The sequence below is a fragment of the Solea solea genome, chromosome 2 (assembly GCF_958295425.1).
Source record: "Solea solea chromosome 2, fSolSol10.1, whole genome shotgun sequence".
NCBI lineage: Eukaryota > Metazoa > Chordata > Actinopteri > Pleuronectiformes > Soleidae > Solea > Solea solea.
In genome coordinates this window covers 502501-520000 of record NC_081135.1, presented here as the reverse complement: position 1 = coordinate 520000, position 17500 = coordinate 502501, and the positions used below count along the sequence as shown (strand labels likewise).

At 47.2% G+C, this 17500-nt stretch overlaps 1 protein-coding gene across 5 annotated transcripts in view; it reads left to right on the top strand.

Moving 5' to 3' along the window:
* The window catches only part of LOC131447226 (gamma-aminobutyric acid receptor subunit beta-3-like), a 44591-nt gene that overhangs the window by 14439 nt on the left and 12652 nt on the right, over positions 1–17500 (top strand). For all 5 annotated transcript variants that reach the window (XM_058618848.1, XM_058618855.1, XM_058618838.1 and 2 more), the window contains 3 exons: positions 5841–6061; positions 10215–10297; positions 10867–11004. In XM_058618848.1, coding sequence (XP_058474831.1) covers positions 5841–6061; positions 10215–10297; positions 10867–11004 — 442 coding nt within the window. The remainder of the gene's footprint in view (positions 1–5840; positions 6062–10214; positions 10298–10866; positions 11005–17500) is intronic.

The window sequence follows — 17500 nt, the reverse complement described above, 5'->3', positions numbered from 1 at the left end:
TGGTCACTTTGTGTCACTGAGGTCAATCTGAACAAAGGATTTCAAATGCTGAATTGGAAAAATCCGACATTAGAACTCAGTGATGGAGGCAGCAGTGGATCAGCAGCTCCTGTGTGTGTGTGTGTGTGTGTGTGTGTGTGTGTGTGTGATGTTAAAATCAGTGATTTTCTCTGTGGACTTTGGTGTGGGAGAGTGAGTGATTTACAAACTTCAGTTTCCTGTTGGAAAGTCTGAGTCACAGTGAGATAAAGACGTGAACGTGTTCTGAAAGTATTGTAGACTTAAACTGACATGTATTTCACTCTCCCACACCAAAGTCCACAGAGAAAATCACTGATTTTAACATCGCACACACACACACACACGCACACACGCACACACGCACGCACACACACACACACGCACGCGCACACACACACACACGCGCACACACACACACACACGCACGCACACAAACACACACGCAGGAAAAGGAACTTGAGGCTGTTTGGTCCTAAAACATGAGCTCATGACCTAAATTACATGTGAAATGAGGGACAGTGTCTCATCATGTCCTCGACACTGAATTGATTATTATGGGATGTGAACACTCGTGTTTGACGATCACACTTGGACTGGTGGTTAATGAGGTCTGTCCCTCGCCGCTGCACTGGGGGATGTCACACGTGTCCCCTGGACCTTCCTGGAAGACGTCCAGAAGACGCGCTCCTACTGCTGCTGCTGCTGCTGCTGCTGCTGCTGCTGTTACTGTTGCTGCTGTTACTGCTGTTACTGTTGCTGCTGCTGCTGTTACTGTTGCTGCTGCTGCTGTTACTGCTGCTGCTGCTGCTGTTACTGTTACTGCTGCTGCTGCTCTACAGGGAAAGTGGATAATGAGTGCTTTTGTCCCGACAATGACAGCGGCGCACAGATAAACGCTGCTGTTTGCTGCTGTTTGTGTGGACGCACACACACACACACACACACACACACACACACACACACACACACACACACACACACACACTCACTCACTCTCCCACACCAAAGCCCAGAGAGAACACCAGTGATTTTAGCTGCAGGGACACAGGAGCTGCTGGTCCTCTGCTGCCTCGTGTGGTCACTTTGTGTCACTGAGTTTAATTTTATAAAATCAGACTTATGAACTTAGTGATGGAGACAGCAGTGGATCAACAACTCCTGTGTGTGTGTGTGTGTGTGTGTGTGTGTGTGTGTGTGTGTGTTCTTTACAAACCTGGAAAATGCTTTGAAATGACGTCATGAAGGGTTGATGGCATTGTTAAGACATTGTAGACTTAATCTTATTTTGATTTGATTAAACTAACCCTTAAACTCAAGTTTGTAGGATAATTCACTTTTTCTAGGGACTGTGAGCAAATTACGAGGAGGCTTAGAAAAGAAAGATGTTGAGCCTCGACTGACACGAGGTAAATCCCGTTAATCAATCAATGAATTAGCTTTCCCACTGTCCTGTGATTGGCCAGTTACCTGGAAGTGACGTAATTGGTAGGCCATCTCTCAGATACACAGCTCCCCCTCTGGCACGGTGGATGCTCTGCATCTCAGCAGCTACAACGAGAGTAGTGCAACTGGATGTGCCCGGACTAGTGCCTGCACCAGGAGGCGCTACGGTGGTGAGAGGAGTGGTGAGGTTTACTGATGACATCATCAGCATAGGGAAGTGCCGATCCGCTTCACAGAGTCCAGGAAAACAATAAAAGTCTATTTTGTCAGCAGTGGCTGAACTGTTTGTTCTGAAACTTTAGGGTTTCATAAACGAGGTAACGACGCAGATACACAAACACACACACACACACACAGGAGCTGTTGATCCTCTGCTGCCTCCATCACTGAGTTCTAATGTCGGATTTTGTTGGAATCCTTTGTTCAGATTTAATTCAGTGACACAAAGTGACCACACGAGGCAGCAGTCACTGATTTTATCTGTGGACTTTGGTGTGGGAGAGTGAGTGTGTGTGTGTGTAGGAAAGTGAGTGGTTTACAAACAGTGAGATGAAGATATTGTGATGTCATCGCTGAGTGATCGCGTTGTAAAAGTGTAAAATAAGAGTGCTGCAATGTGGAGGCGTTTGTTTTCCCCACCTGCTTCTCTCACACACTGCAGGTAGATTCACTCACAGTGGTCAGAGTGTGTGTGTGTGTGTGTGTGTGAGTGAAGCTGCAGTAACAGGCTGATCATCATCATCATCATCATCAAACACCCACGGCTGCGTGTGGGTGTTAAAAAGACTGGAAAAAAAGGTGTTGTTATAAAAGAGGTGAAAAGATCTTTGTCTTTCTTTTCCTCCGCTCTCACTCACTGCTCCGCTCTCGATCACTCACTGCTCCGCTCTCGATCACTCCCTGCTCCGCTCTCGATCACTCCCTGCTCCGCTCTCGATCACTCCCTGCTCCGCTCTCACTCCCTGCTCTGCTCTCGATCACTCCCTGCTCCGCTCTCGCTCCCTGCTCCGCTCTCGATCCCTCACTGCTCCGCTCTCACTCCCTGCTCCGCTCTCGATCACTCCCTGCTCCGCTCTCGCTCCCTACTCCGCTCTCTCTCCCTACTCCGCTCTCGCTCCCTACTCCGCTCTCGCTCCCTACTCCGCTCTCACTCCCTGCTCCGCTCTCGCTCCCTGCTCCACTCTCGCTCCCTGCTCCACTCTCGCTCCCTGCTCCGCTCTCGATCCCTCACTGCTCCGCTCTCGCTCCCTGCTCCGCTCTCACTCACTCTCTGCTCCGCTCTCGCTCCCTACTCCGCTCTCTCTCCCTACTCCGCTCTCGCTCCCTGCTCCGCTCTCACTCACTCTCTGCTCCGCTCTCGCTCCCTACTCCGCTCTCGCTCCCTACTCCGCTCTCGCTCCCTACTCCACTCTCACTCCCTGCTCCGCTCTCGCTCCCTGCTCCACTCTCGCTCCCTGCTCCACTCTCGCTCCCTGCTCCGCTCTCGATCCCTCACTGCTCCGCTCTCGCTCCCTGCTCCGCTCTCACTCACTCTCTGCTCCGCTCTCGCTCCCTACTCCGCTCTCTCTCCCTACTCCGCTCTCGCTCCCTACTCCACTCTCGCTCCCTGCTCCGCTCTCACTCACTCTCTGCTCCGCTCTCGCTCCCTACTCCGCTCTCGCTCCCTACTCCGCTCTCGCTCCCTACTCCGCTCTCGCTCCCTGCTCCGCTCTCGCTCCCTGCTCCACTCTCGCTCCCTGCTCCACTCTCGCTCCCTGCTCCGCTCTCGATCCCTCACTGCTCCGCTCTCGCTCCCTGCTCCGCTCTCACTCACTCTCTGCTCCGCTCTCGCTCCCTACTCCGCTCTCTCTCCCTACTCCGCTCTCGCTCCCTACTCCGCTCTCGCTCACTGCTCCGCTCTCGCTCACTGCTCCGCTCTCGATCACTCCCTGCTCCGCCTGAGGTTTGCCAGCCAGCGTGCCCCCCCCCCCCCCCCCCCCACACACACACACATGTAGCCTCATCAAAGTTTCACACAGACGATCAAAGTGAATCTGAGATGCTCTCAATCTGGGCCTCTTCCCTCTCTGCTCAACTGGGATTAGATTTCCTGTGAACTCACACCAGGATTATCAGGGATTCTGTCCAAGCCCCGCCCCCTCGTTCGGTTCATAATCACAAGTTGTTGTTGTTTTTTGAAGAAATGCAAACATTTGGACTAACGTTCAACCAAAAACAATGTTTTTGGGGCGGAGCTTTGACAAAGGGGGCGGGATCAATCAAAACACACATTTTGTCAAAGTGACAATACACTAAACAGTCACTCTCCCACACTAGAGTCCACACAGGAGCTGCTGGTCCTCTGCTGCCTCGTGTGGTCACTTTGTGTCACTGAAGGATTGTGTGTGTGTGTGTGTGTGGGAGTATGTGTGTGTGTGTGTGTGTGTGTGGGAGTGTGAGTGTGTGTCTGTCTCACACTGAGATAAAGACGTGAACACGTTCTTCAGACGTCGTAGACTTAAACTGACGTAGATTTCATCAAACACAGGAAGCTGCGGTTTGTAAATCACTCCCTCACACACACGCACACACACAGACACACACACTCACTCTCCCACACCAGAGTCCACAGAGAAAATCAGTGATTTAAGCAACGACACTTTGACTTCACCTCCTGAAGCAGTTTGTCTCACGTCAATGTCATTTTCCCTGCATGCGTGTCCTCCAGGGACGGACCTGTAGGACACGCCCCCGTCCTCAGTGTCCCTCTGCTGCTGTGGACGAGTAAAAATAGCTGTTTTTTCCCTGAGAGAGACAAATGACAGAGTTTGTGATGTGTAGCCTCATAACAACACAACATGATGAATGAGACACATTCATTTTTGAACATGTGTTGACTGTAAGACATGTAACTGAAGACTGGAGCGTTATCTTTGGCTTTAAATGAGCTCCTGAATGTGTGTCAGAACAACAGAAGCAGCTGGAGGCGGAGCTTCTCCAGGGCACAGCGTGTTTCCAGCGCCGACAACACATGATCATGAACACGGTCTCAGCCGGGACGGTAGAGAGAAAACAAAGCAGAGGATTTTCTGCTTCTCATGAATAATTTAGGACGAGAACGACGGAGTACAAATGAGATTCATGTTTCACTGAGATTAATATTTTAATATCAACTAAAACAAACGAACATGAACCGGTTTGTAAAGCACTCACTCTCTCACACCAAAGTCCACACAGAAAACCACTGATTTTAGCTGCGGGGCCACAGGAGCTGCTGCTCCTCTGCTGCCTCGTGTGGTCACTGTGTGTCACTGAGTTAAGTCTAAATGAAATATCTTTAATGCTGAATTCACACACACATCACATCAACAACTCTGTGTGTGTGTGTGTGTGATGTTAAAATCCCTGGTTTTCTCTCTGAGGTTTGGTGTGGGAGAGTTTGGTGTTTTTAGCCACGAAACAAAAGACAGTTCATAAAATCTACGTCAGTTTAAGTCTATGATGACTTTAAGAACACGTTCACGTCTTTATCTCACTGTGAGACAGACTTTCCAACAGGAAACTCAAGTTTATAAAACACTCACTCTCCCACACCAAAGTCCAGAGAGAAAACCAGTGATTTTAACATCACACACACACACACACACACACACACACACACACACACACACACACACAGGAGTTGTTGATCCACTGCTGCCTCCATCACTGAGTTCACATGTCTTATTTTGTCACTTCCAGCAGCTCCTGTGTCCCCACATCTGAAATCACTGGTTTTCTCTGTGAGGTTTGGTGTGGGAGAGTGAGTGCTTTACAAACGTGTGTCTCACAGTGAGATAAAGACGTGATCATGTGACATAGACATCGTAGACTTCAGTTTTATTTCAAATCAGTCTTTTTTTATTTCTTGTGTTTCTGTGTCAGAGCTGAAACAAACAAACCACGGATTCATGGCTCAGCTCTCCTTCTCCTGCTGTGACCAATCTGTATCCTGTGCTGACTCAGTGTGTGTGTGCGTGTGTGTATGTGTGTGTGTGTGTATGCTTGCGTGTGTGCGTGCGTGTGTGTGTGTGTGTGTGTGACACCAAAAACCTGGAAAAATGAAAATGATGTGACTCACATCCTGAATTTCCATCTCTCTTTGTTTTAATGAGCTCATTAACATGCAAAAAAAAACACACAAAAAACAAACCAGCAAGTGTTTTTGGAGCAGTGAGACAGACACACACACACACACACACACACACACATATATATATATATTATTCATTATTTATTTTACTTATTCCTCTTAAAATAGACATTTTTGTTGTTTTTCTGTCTTTTATTGTCTTAGTTCACTTTACAAAATAAAATGCATGTTTTTACAGTGACTCAGCGTTTTCATGTGTCTGCAGGACTACACGCTGACCATGTACTTCCAGCAGTACTGGAGGGACAAGCGCCTGGCCTACACCGGGATCCCGCTCAACCTGACCCTGGACAACAGGGTCGCAGACCAGCTCTGGGTCCCCGACACCTACTTCCTCAACGACAAGAAGTCCTTCGTCCATGGGGTGACGGTGAAAAACCGCATGATCCGTCTTCATCCAGACGGGACCGTCCTCTACGGACTGAGGTGACACTGATGTTTCAAAACATGTAACTTTACGCTGACTCGGCGGTCGCGCCGCTGACTCGGCGGTCGCGGCGCTGACTCAGCGGTCACGACACTGACTCGGCCTTTATTTACGTGTTCTTTCATTTGTCGTTGCCTGAATACTAAGTGATCGCAATGTGATTTTGTACAAATTTTCTTACTTGCGCAACTGCTCACGTTGAGCTAATGCTAAGCTAGCTTCATTAGTAGCTCATGTGCCGCACCCGTATTTGCAGGACTTTCCCCCCAGTCCGACTTCCTCGCTCACTTCCTGTTCCCGCCCTCACTCTGACTCACTCGGGGGGGGTTTACGCGCGCGTTACGTCACGTCCTTCAAACATCTGTGTGTAATTTTATCGTCACGTCTGAATTCCCGACAATATTTACTCGTATCTCGTTTTGCGTCTTGTCGCAAAGCTTTTGAGGCTCGTAACAATCTTTATCTTTTTTACCTTTAATTGAAGTCGTTTGAGCTGCAGTTGCTACATTTACGTTAGCCTGTGTCTTACCTGCTAACACTCACTGTTGTCCTGGAGACACCGGCTCAGGAGGCGGGGTCAAAGCAAACACAACAGGATTCTGGGGAGGAAGAAGAAGCAAAGTGAACTGAGGTGAACTCATGTGACCTTCAGGTCCATCTTCCTAAAAGACGTCCTCAGTCACTGAAGACATTCATGTTCCTGGTCCAGCTACGTTCCAACCCTCACCTCATCATGTCTCCGAGTTCTTCAGGTTCTCCGGTTCCTCCCACAGTCCAGAAACATGCAGATTAGGGGGATCAGGTAAACTGGACCCTCTGAGTGTGGACGGCTGTGACGGACAGGTCGTCTGTCCAGGGTGTGACTTCGCCTCCCCCTGTGGCCCTCATGTGGAGTGTGTGTGTGTCCGTCGGTGTTGACTCTGCCGTGCTGGATGATGTAACAGCCCTCGTGAAGTCCTCCATGGTGGATTCAAGAGACAGTGAGATGTTATATAAAGATTAAAAACCAGGTTCTAAACTTTAAAAAGTAAAACAGCTTCTCAATCATATTTTTCTTTACCTTCAATTATGACTCGTTGGATTTTCATTGATTTTAAAAGCCATTAAAATTCAAGCACTGATTTTTTTTGAGCTCGGTAACGTGATCGTTGAAACGCCAACGCCCAAAGATTTCATTCACTTTCAGTTCAAACTTTGGGATTTTCAGCCTCATTTTTGACTTTTTATTCTCAAATTCAATCTAAAAATTCAACACCCGCGTTTCTGGAGAGAGGAACGTGATCCCGGAGGATCCGGATCAACCTTTAAATTGAATTTCTAAACCTTTAATTATTCTAAACATCATTTCAATATAGAAGTATTCACTGCTAGAATTTCAAAGGCTTTAAAATGTTTGTTTTTTCTGCTCGTCGTCATTTTTCAAGAACCTTTTTAAGCCTTAATTTTGTATTTTTTACCTCAATAAACAAGTTAAATAGACGTTTTTATTCCTATAATTATACATTTTTTAACTTTCTTCCTTCAATCCTGTTTAAGGAAAACTACGGTACCTACTCTTGCACTAATGAAATAATCTGTAGATGGCGCTGCGCCGTTTCACCAGTAGGGCCTTACATGCGTTGGCGATGCAGTGAGGAAGTTCAGGATCTCCTCGGTCCATGCAGACCAGGACCTTCATCGCTGAGCCCCATTTCTTCAGGAGCCGCCTGTGGATGACCTTGACGAGGTTCTCGATTTGTCTCGGCGTGATGTTCGCGACGTAGTCCTCGAGCTGAGCCCACGTGTGGTCCACCAGAGACTGAACGGTGGATTCTAAGTTGGTAAAGAGAGACCTGTCCCCTTGGACCGTCCTCCACATTTGCTTGATGATGGTCGTGATGGCAAGCCTGAGGCAGGTCTTGCTGACATCCGCTTGTGTCGCTTCGTCTGAATCAGGTTCAGCGCTGAATAACGGCAGATCTGCGTCTGCGATCGGTGCTGACATCACTGCTGTGCTCTCAATGATCGCAATCACCGCCTTTTCACTGTAGCAGTGAACCTGGTTGTCCAGCCACCAGCTCATCAGTGACAGGAAACAGATGACTCTGTGTCGTATGTCCGCGTATATGCTAGCGTGTGAGCGCGGCTCTGAATCTCTGCGGGTGGACGCATCCTCCGTGATCTTCTCTGTGACGGTGTCGCCCGTGATGTGGTAGAACAGGAGGTCGCAGAGCTTTCCCGTCAGTTCATGGTTGTCGTCGTCGGAAATCTGCCGAAGTCTCTGAAACATACAGACCCCGTCTTCGTCCAGGTGGATTTTACCACAGCTCTGCAGCAGAGATTCCGCGTCAGCCAACAACGACTCGCTGTCCGTGAGCTCGGCCTCACTGTGGAACCTCGCCTTCACCTGTGAAAACGCTCGGAAAATGGAGGCTTTGACAAACATCTTGGCGAAGAAGTTGCAGAGCTTCCTCTTCACACCTTTCAGGTTGTGCTGTTGGTACTCGGGGCTAACATTCAGAGCGGGATCTTTGTAGCTCACGTACTCGGTAACTGACTGAGAAATGTCTTCTGTGGCACTCTGAATGTCCAGAAAGAGTTCCTCCTGCAGCTCGGTGTTCTCCGTGTCTGAAACGTCATCCAGAATCGGCGCGAGGATGTGGTTGACCTCGTTGCTGATGATCTCCTGGACCGTCTTTGTGATTGACAGGAGCGTTTTTGATGTGTGTGGCGTTTCCTCAGAGTCTTGCTGAAGACTGTCCATGGTTTGGGTCTGGACACTTTGGTGAGGTCTTGTCCCAGTTGAGCAAATATTTCTCATCTTGGCGGCAAACTCCTTCAGCATTTTGCACCCTGAAGACGTGGCTTGGTTTGGGTTCGGCTGCCCGGAACCCGAGAGCAACGCGACCTCTTCTGCGATTGACTCTGTCAGATTATCGGAGCACGGACCTTTGACTGATTTGACGCCCAGAGCGTCGGCAAAGCTGCAGTTGATGGAGTCTTCCAGACTGTGGTGCACATTAGCCAATGACGCGTTGGTCTGTTTCAAAACGTGAGACACGACTTCCACGATGCAGCACACGACTTTGACCAGCATGTCTGCCATCCGGAGTTTGGTATCGTTGTCGGGGAGACCGTCTGCTAACAGATTCCACTGCTTCTCATTTAAAGCCGTCATAAAGGACTTGACATGTGGACGAACGGCGTCCACTGACACCTTTGGTAACTCCATTGAGCCGTTTCTGATGTTTGCTTGAAGACTTTGTATCAGCGGTTGGGCAATAATATTCTTTAACAGCAATCATGTTGTGTTACTGTGATTAATGATGTCACATGCACATCAAAGGTCCAAACCTTAGATGTGCATGTGCTCATGATGATGTTGTTATGGAAACCCAACAAAACTCTGCTTTTGTTCAGACCTGGTTTTAAGATCCGTGATAACTCATTCAAATATGAATTCAGTTCAGTTAAGTGTTTTTACCCTTTTGTATTACGATATCACTTCCTGTTGAAGCCTATTTATGGTGCTGCCACTTCCTGTTTGGTCACAAAACAAAGCAGGCGTACTGTCAAAGAAATTGTTCAGGTAAAACCTCGTCAGGAACCTTTCAGACGACAGGAGAAAGAACCACCAGTACTGCACTCGTTCCTCTAGAACATGGGCCACCTCCTCAGGACAAATGGAACCTCCTTAGTAATGAAGAAGAAGCCTTTGGAACCTGGTGAGAACAACCAAAGACCACCAAACTCTTAAGGAACATGGTAAAAAAACACAGAAACATCGTTACAAGCTCCAGATGACGAGAGAACCTCTTTTGATCATGAGGTTCTTCAAGTCCCTCGAGATCAGTAGTCCTCAAACCTTTTATACCACGTACCACATTTTGAGAACCATGGGTTTGAACTCATCAGGACCTGGACTGATCGTTTTTCCAAAGACTCATCTGAGTCTGAACGACCTGCTGCTGAGTGTCACCTCCTCAGAGCTCCAGTCTTATCGTATTCCCTGTGTCCCTCGTTCATCTGCTGCTTCAAACCCAGCAGAGAAATCACAGTAACCACTTGTTCCTTATTCCCCTCACAATCTGTCTTCTTCTCCATGCTGCATTCTGTATTTAAATGTCCTCTCTCTCTCTCTCTCTTTTGCCCCATTTGTGTCACGTTGTGCAGGATAACAACGACGGCGGCATGCATGATGGATCTCAGGAGGTATCCTCTGGACGAGCAGAACTGCACCCTGGAGATCGAGAGCTGTGAGTACAAAGACAGTCAGACCTGCTGCTTCTTCTTCTTCTTCTTCTTCTCCTCTTGTTTTAAACCTGTTGAGACGGGAGCTAAATTCATGTTATTGTCACATCACATGGTTCACTGAATCAAGGATTTAGAAAACGAAGATGGTTTAACTGCAGCGACATATGGAGCTAGAAGTTAAACATTTCTGCTTTTAGCTCCGTTTTTGGTCTCAACCAACACATGAACTCTGGATTCTTTGACCCCAGGTTTGAAAACCTTGGCCCTATTTTGTCTAGTGTCCCCCAGGTTAAACAGTTTGGTACCAAAATAACCGGCCCTGACCACTGCATCACTCCTCTGGTAGCCTTCCCTTGAGGTACCAGAGTAATTGGGCGCGCCGTTACAACGTCACGCTACGTATGACCCAAGTCTTTATGGATCCAAACCGTACCAAACTGAACCGGACCGTGGTTTTGACTCTGAATGGACGCCGTGTTCTGTTGAAGAACGAGGATAAATCCTTCTTCTCAGAACAGATTTAAGTTTGTCGGCTGAAGATGTGTGTGTGTGTGTGTGTGTGGACGGACAGATGGCTACACCACGGACGACATCGAGTTCTACTGGAAAGGCGGCGAGTCGGCTGTGACGGGGGTGACGCGGATCGAGCTGCCTCAGTTCTCCATCGTGGATTATAAGCTGGTTTCCAAAAACGTGATCTTCTCCACAGGTGAGTGTCAGAGATTATAATTTACTGTTGTTGGGATTATTATCAGTGGCTGCTTCTCTGTTTCTGGACGATTCTGTCGTCATTGAATTGGTTTTCAGACATATTTTCCTCTTTTTTCAGTAAAATCACTTAAAGGTGACATCGAATGCTTGTATCCCACATATATGTTAGTTATGGAGGTCTACTTACATATATTAACATGTTTTCATGATTAAAAACCTCCTAATCGCTGCAAACGAGCCGATCAAAATATCTCCTCACTGACGCTCTCGTCAGCCGCGCTGTTTCAGACCAAACAGTTGCTGTGATTGGCCAGCCAACGAGAGCTTTACAACTGTCCTGTGATTGGCCAGGTACCTGGAAGTGACGTAATAGATAGGCCAGCTCTCAGATACACAGCTCCCCCTCTGGCACGGTGGATGCTCTGCATCTCAGCAGCTACAACAAGACTAGTTCTTCTTCTTCTTCTGCGGTTGAATGTACGCAACCGGATGTGCCCGGACTAGTGCCCGCACCGGGAGGCGCTACGGTGGTGAGGATTTCTGATGACGACATCAAATTAAGGAAGTGTCGATCCGCTTCGCAGAGCCCAGGAAAACAATACAACACTATTTTCTCAGCAGTGGCTGAACTGTTTGTTCTGAAACTTTAGGGTTTCATAAACGAGGTAATGACACAGATACACACACAAACGCAGCGTTAATTGGAGCTTCCGGTCTATGTCACCTTCAAAAACAGCAAATAAAACTGCGATAAATATTAAAAACAGATGAAAATACGTTGCCCCAGTGACCATTTACAGATTAAATGTTAGATTTTTACTCTTATGTCAAAGTTTTGGTCGTAAAAGGACAACATTTTCGGGTTACAATTCCTCATTTTTTGCTGAAATTGACTTGAAATTGAATTTTTTTTTTTAGCATTTCATAGCAAATAAAATCCCCCACAGTACGTGACAGCAGTAACCATGGAAACAGGAAGTGCCTGCGGCTCACACAGAGCAGGAGAATGCGACTTCATTTGGATGAATTATCAGTGACTTTGATCGATTGTCACAAATGTCGCCGATCAATCGTCAGAATCGATCAGTGCTGATCCTGCTTTTCTCGCATATTTTTATTATTGATGAACATTTTCAGCGTTAACGGCGTCGTCTCAGGAAATCAACAAATAAAACAGTTCAAAACAAAAGCTTTAACCCCTTCAAAATAAAGGTTTTGTTGTCATTTCTTCATATAAACAAAAGAGAAAATACAAAAAATCGTACGTGGAAATGCGACGGCTGTTTTCCTGACGATGAAAAAACAATATCGTGTCTCATGTCGACCGCCGTCGCCCCCTGGAGTAAATGTTAATATATACTGTGAACTTTTGTGTTCATGTGTCAATTAAAGTTTTATGTGCGACGCGTTTACCACGAGATTAATGACTTCATTCAATCTCGCTGACCGATGTCCTCCGGTCAGTGGAGACACACACACACACATTTTATGATTTCATCCGTCCCTCATTAGAGACGCTGTTCTGTTTGTACGTCTTTAAGAACACGTCCACGTCTTTATCTCACTGTGAGATGGACGTTTGTAAACCACTCGCTCTCCCACACCAAACCTCACAGAGAAAATCAGTGATTTTAGCTGCAGGGACACAGGAGCTGCTGGTCCTCTGCTGCCTCGTGTGGTCACTTTGTGTCACTGAAGTTAATCTGAATGAGAGACTTTAAAAGCTGATGTGACAAAATAAGGATTTGAGTTTAGTGATGGAGGTAGCAGTGGATCAACAACTCCTGTGTGTGTGTGTGATGTTAAAATCACTGATTTTCTCTATGGGCTTTGGTGTGGGAGAGTGAGTGTGTGTGTGTGTGTGTGGGGGGAGAGTGAGTGGTTTACAAACGTCAGTTTCCGGCTGTAAAGTCTGTCTCACAGTGAGATAAACACGTGGATGTGTCCATAGTGTCCACGAGGACACAAAACAGAGGGAAAACAAAAGATTGATCCTCGGTATAACATTTGCATTATTGATACACACACACACACACACACACACACACACACGCGTCAGCTGACGGTGTCACGCGTGCGTGTGTGTGTGTGTGTGTGAAGAATAATTGATGTTGTGGATCCTCGTACCACATGAATTCATAATGTCCTCCGATCCCAGAGAGCAGAGCGCAGGATAATTGGCGCGCAGCCACACCTCGCACACGAGCGAGGGAAGGATACACCGAGGTCTGGAGGGGAGGAAACGAGGAGAAGTCAACGACGAGGGAAGGAAACGCGATCATTAGCCGGCGTCGGCAGAAGAAGAAGAAGAAGCAGCTCTTTGATGTTCCTCACATGTTCTGCCAAGACGCAGCAGAGCAAACCACTGGACGCTAAACTTTAACAGTCGCTGCCCACCAGGGACACGCTTACTCGCAAACAAGTGCTCTTCAGAGCGTTAGCCTCACTGCAGCGATGTGTGATTCACACATCAAAGCTCTGACACACTCACGCGCACCGTCACACGACCACTGACCATCTGAAGACATGGAGCCGCGGTCTCACTGAAAACCTGCCTGCTGGCGCTGACGCCGAACATCAGACCCCGCTAATAAAATCTGCCTCACCATAGCAACGCGTTCATACACACACATACACGCACACACACAGTGTTTACATGACGGAGCATCTGCTGCATCTGCAGTTCCACCCCGACGACCTATGTCAGGAACCCCGACCCTGGAGGGGAACCCTGTGATCCCCGACCAACTTCACCCTTCACTCCGTGGAAGAAGGCTTGGAAAGAACTCCACTGGATAGGAACTGTGGACCAGTGGAGGGTGAGGGTGCTGAGGTGCCTGCAGGTGCAGAAGGAGCGGCCATGTGCTCTGACAGAAGACTGGGTCTTCAAGAGATTCTTGAAGACAGACAGAGACGTCCCTCTATTCTGGTAGCGCTCAGTAGATCATTTCACCAGTGTGGAACCACACATGAGAAGAGTGTGGATTGTCTTGTGTGGGGTGTTGGCACCACCAGACCATAATCCTTTGATGAATGGAGTTGTTGAGGGGTAACATGAGCCTTTAGGAGAGCAGACCCATGAAGCACTTTGTGGGCTAGCATCAGTGATTTGAATTTGATGCAGGTGGCTAAGGGAGGCAGAGGGGGGACATGAAGACCAGGCGCGCCGCCGTGTTCTGGGCCATCTGTAGTGGTTTCACAGCACAGATCGGGAGGCCTGTTAGCAGGGCGTTAGCAGTGTGTTAGCAGGCCGTTAGCAGGCTGTTAGCAGGGTGTTGCAGTAGTCGAGGCCGGAGACGACCAAGGCCTGTACTTGCCTGTTGAGTTAGGTAAACTCTGATTGTTCTTATACTGAATAGTGCAAAGCGACATGATCTGTATAAGTCAACTGGTCATCAATCATGACACCCAAGTTTCATGTTCTGTCAACCTACCCAGGAACCCGGGACGCCAACAAGAACTCTGCTGCTGGAGGGCAGAGGGGGCAGCAAACCCTGTGATCCGCAACCCAACAACTTCACCCTGAATTCCCGGGCATCGATTAAAGCACCGTCGTCATGTGCATACTACGCTGCTTCTTGATATCACAGAACATCGCGCCTCGATCCATGCCTGAAAATCCAAGTAAATCTACTTGTAAATAGGAGATGACAAAATATTTACACACATATTTACTGCACACGGAATTAGTATTACCTGGGGTTATTTTTCTGGACCAGAACCCTGCGCTCCCACGGCGGTGACCTCTCCAGACAAGTTACCCGATCATCTCTGTTGTCCAAATAAAGATCACCTTCCTTGAGTGAGGTGGGGTTGTTTGTTTGTTTGCGCTCTTCATGAGGTTGTCGCCCATCGCCTTCCTCAAACAAGACGTTGTCGGCGTTCAATCTCCTGCTGAAGCGAAGCTTTTAGCTCTGGAACCTTCATTTGAAACTTCTCACAGAGACTCCAAACCTCAGATCAGGACTTCACACTCATCACAAAGCGGTCTCAGAGCCTTTATCTTTGAACAGGAGTCAGGTTCACTAATATGTCCATAAACTCACCATCAGGTCCTTTCTTCCAAACGTCTGCCTTAGCCTCTGTTAGCTTTAGCCCGGCGATGGCCGTCACATGGTCATATTGGCTATACTATACTACAGCAATCTATACTACTTTACTATACTATAGCAATCATGAGCTAATGTTAGCATTGGTACCTTACCTGTGCATTTCTTTACAACTGGAACACGCACACACTCACAGATGGGTACATGTGTAGTAAGCTAGTTAGCCAGGAATGCTAAAGGCTGCAGCTATGTTGGAACAAAGATTGTTTTCATTTTTAAATTTGATGGTGATTTTTTTATGTACGGAATGTTATGTAACGGACTAGGTTAGTTTACTCGTTAGCAAACCTGGAGCTAATGCTAACGTTTAGCCACTTTCATCTGACTTGTGAAGTTCTGTGGTTGTCGCACGTCTCTTTTTTATATTGTATACACACACACTCACGTCAGCTACATGTGTTGTTAGCTAATTAGTCAGGAATGCTAATGCTTGCAGCTACAATAGTGCTAACGAAGACTGCTTCAAACGTTTTTATGCGAATTAAAGCCCAAAAAGTCTAAGCTAACATAAGGCAAGAGATTGGCAGGGTGTTCAGCGATATATACGACATATTTGTTCCGATATCTCTTGTATTTCTTGTCCCCTACCAGGTTTGAAGCTAACCACTGGACTTTAACCTTAAATCTATAGAAATAAATGGAAATCTTATCAAATCTCCACAGACAAGCATTGGATGATAGACACAGACGGTCTCTTTCTCAGGCGTCCTCTCCCAGACTTTATTGTCAAACTGTCACCATCTCATCAACGTCGTCCTCTCACACACACACACACGCCGTCGTTCCTCCCACTCACAGATGTTGTTTGCTGGTCGCAGTTACAGCGCGCACACACACACTCACACACACACTCACACACCCATGGCCGCCTCTTCTCTTTAAACCACTCACTCCTGCATCTGTCACTGCACACACACACACACACACACACACACAGAGGTTAATGGGGTATTTTAGTCTGTTCTCATTCTCACTGTAATGAAGCGTATGTTCAGTGTTTGTTGCGGAGTTTAAAGCGACTGAGCGTGAGCCAGAGAGAGGGAGGATCTTCACGTGAGATAAATATGTTTGACAGTATTTTCAGCTCATTATTTTGGGGTTAAACAGATTAGAACGCTTCTGTTAACCCATTTAATGTGGAATTAAGAGACCCTAATGGTTTCAATGAAGAGATTTGTGTCATTGTCACATGTTCACGTCTTTATCTCACAGGAAACTCAAGTTTGTAAACCACTCACTCTCCCACACCAAACCCCATAGAGAAAATAGAGTGATTTAAGCTGGCGGGGACACAGGAGCGGCTGGTCTACTGCTGCCTCGTGTGGTCACTTTGTGTCACTGAGGAAAATCTGAACGAAGGCTTTTAAATGCCGAATTTTACAGAATAAGACACTTGAACTCAGTGATGGAGGCAGCAGTGGGTCAACAACTCCTGTGTGTGTGTGTGTGTGTGTGATGTTAAAATCACTGGTTTTCTCTGTGGACTTTGGTTCAGGGAGGAAGTCGCTGCACAAACTTCACTTTCTGAGGTGGAAAAGGTTGAGATTCCGTGTTAAACATTTTCTTTCTTTCTTTTGTGACGTGTTTTAATGTTAACATGTTAAATATCATCATGTGTCAGTGAATCACAGCAGTCTTAACATACAGGTGACATTGAGTGTTCAGTCGACCGAACCCCGGCACTCGCCACGGTAACCACGGCACTCACGGCTCCTCCCACTTTCTCCTCCAATACCAAACCCAGAATGGGGGGAAAAAAATGGCTAAGAATAGTGAGGAGTAACGAAGCGGAACACACACACACACACACACACACACACTCACACTCACACTCACACACTCACACACTCGGGGGAGAGGGAGAGTTTAAGCTGGTGAAGGGGATACTTGTTACCATGGTGATAATCATATCCATGCTGTCAGAGTTGTCATGGAAACTGAAACAAAAACACACAAAGTGTCCTTGTGTGCTCCTCGATGAAAAATCTGTGAATTAGATTTTTCTGCCGTCAGCGTTTGTTGTTTTTTACTTTAATTTCAGCGTCCTTTAAAATATTAAAGTGATAGTTCTGTTTTTTTTCCCTGTGTTGTATGAAACAGCTGGAGACGCTCACGCTCAGTGTCTCTTTAAAAACACGGCTCAGAGAAGAAAAAACTGATTTTAGCCACTGAATAAAAAAGTCTCTCCTCATAAAGGAGCTGCTGGTCCTCTGCTGCCTCGTGTGGTCACTTTGTGTCACTGAATTAAGTCTAAATTAAATCTTTCAAATGCCGAATTCACTAAAATAAGACATTTGAACTCAGTGATGGAGGCAGCAGTGGATCAACAACTCCTGTGTGTGTGTGTGTGTGTGATGTTAAATCACTGATTTTCTCTGTGGGCTT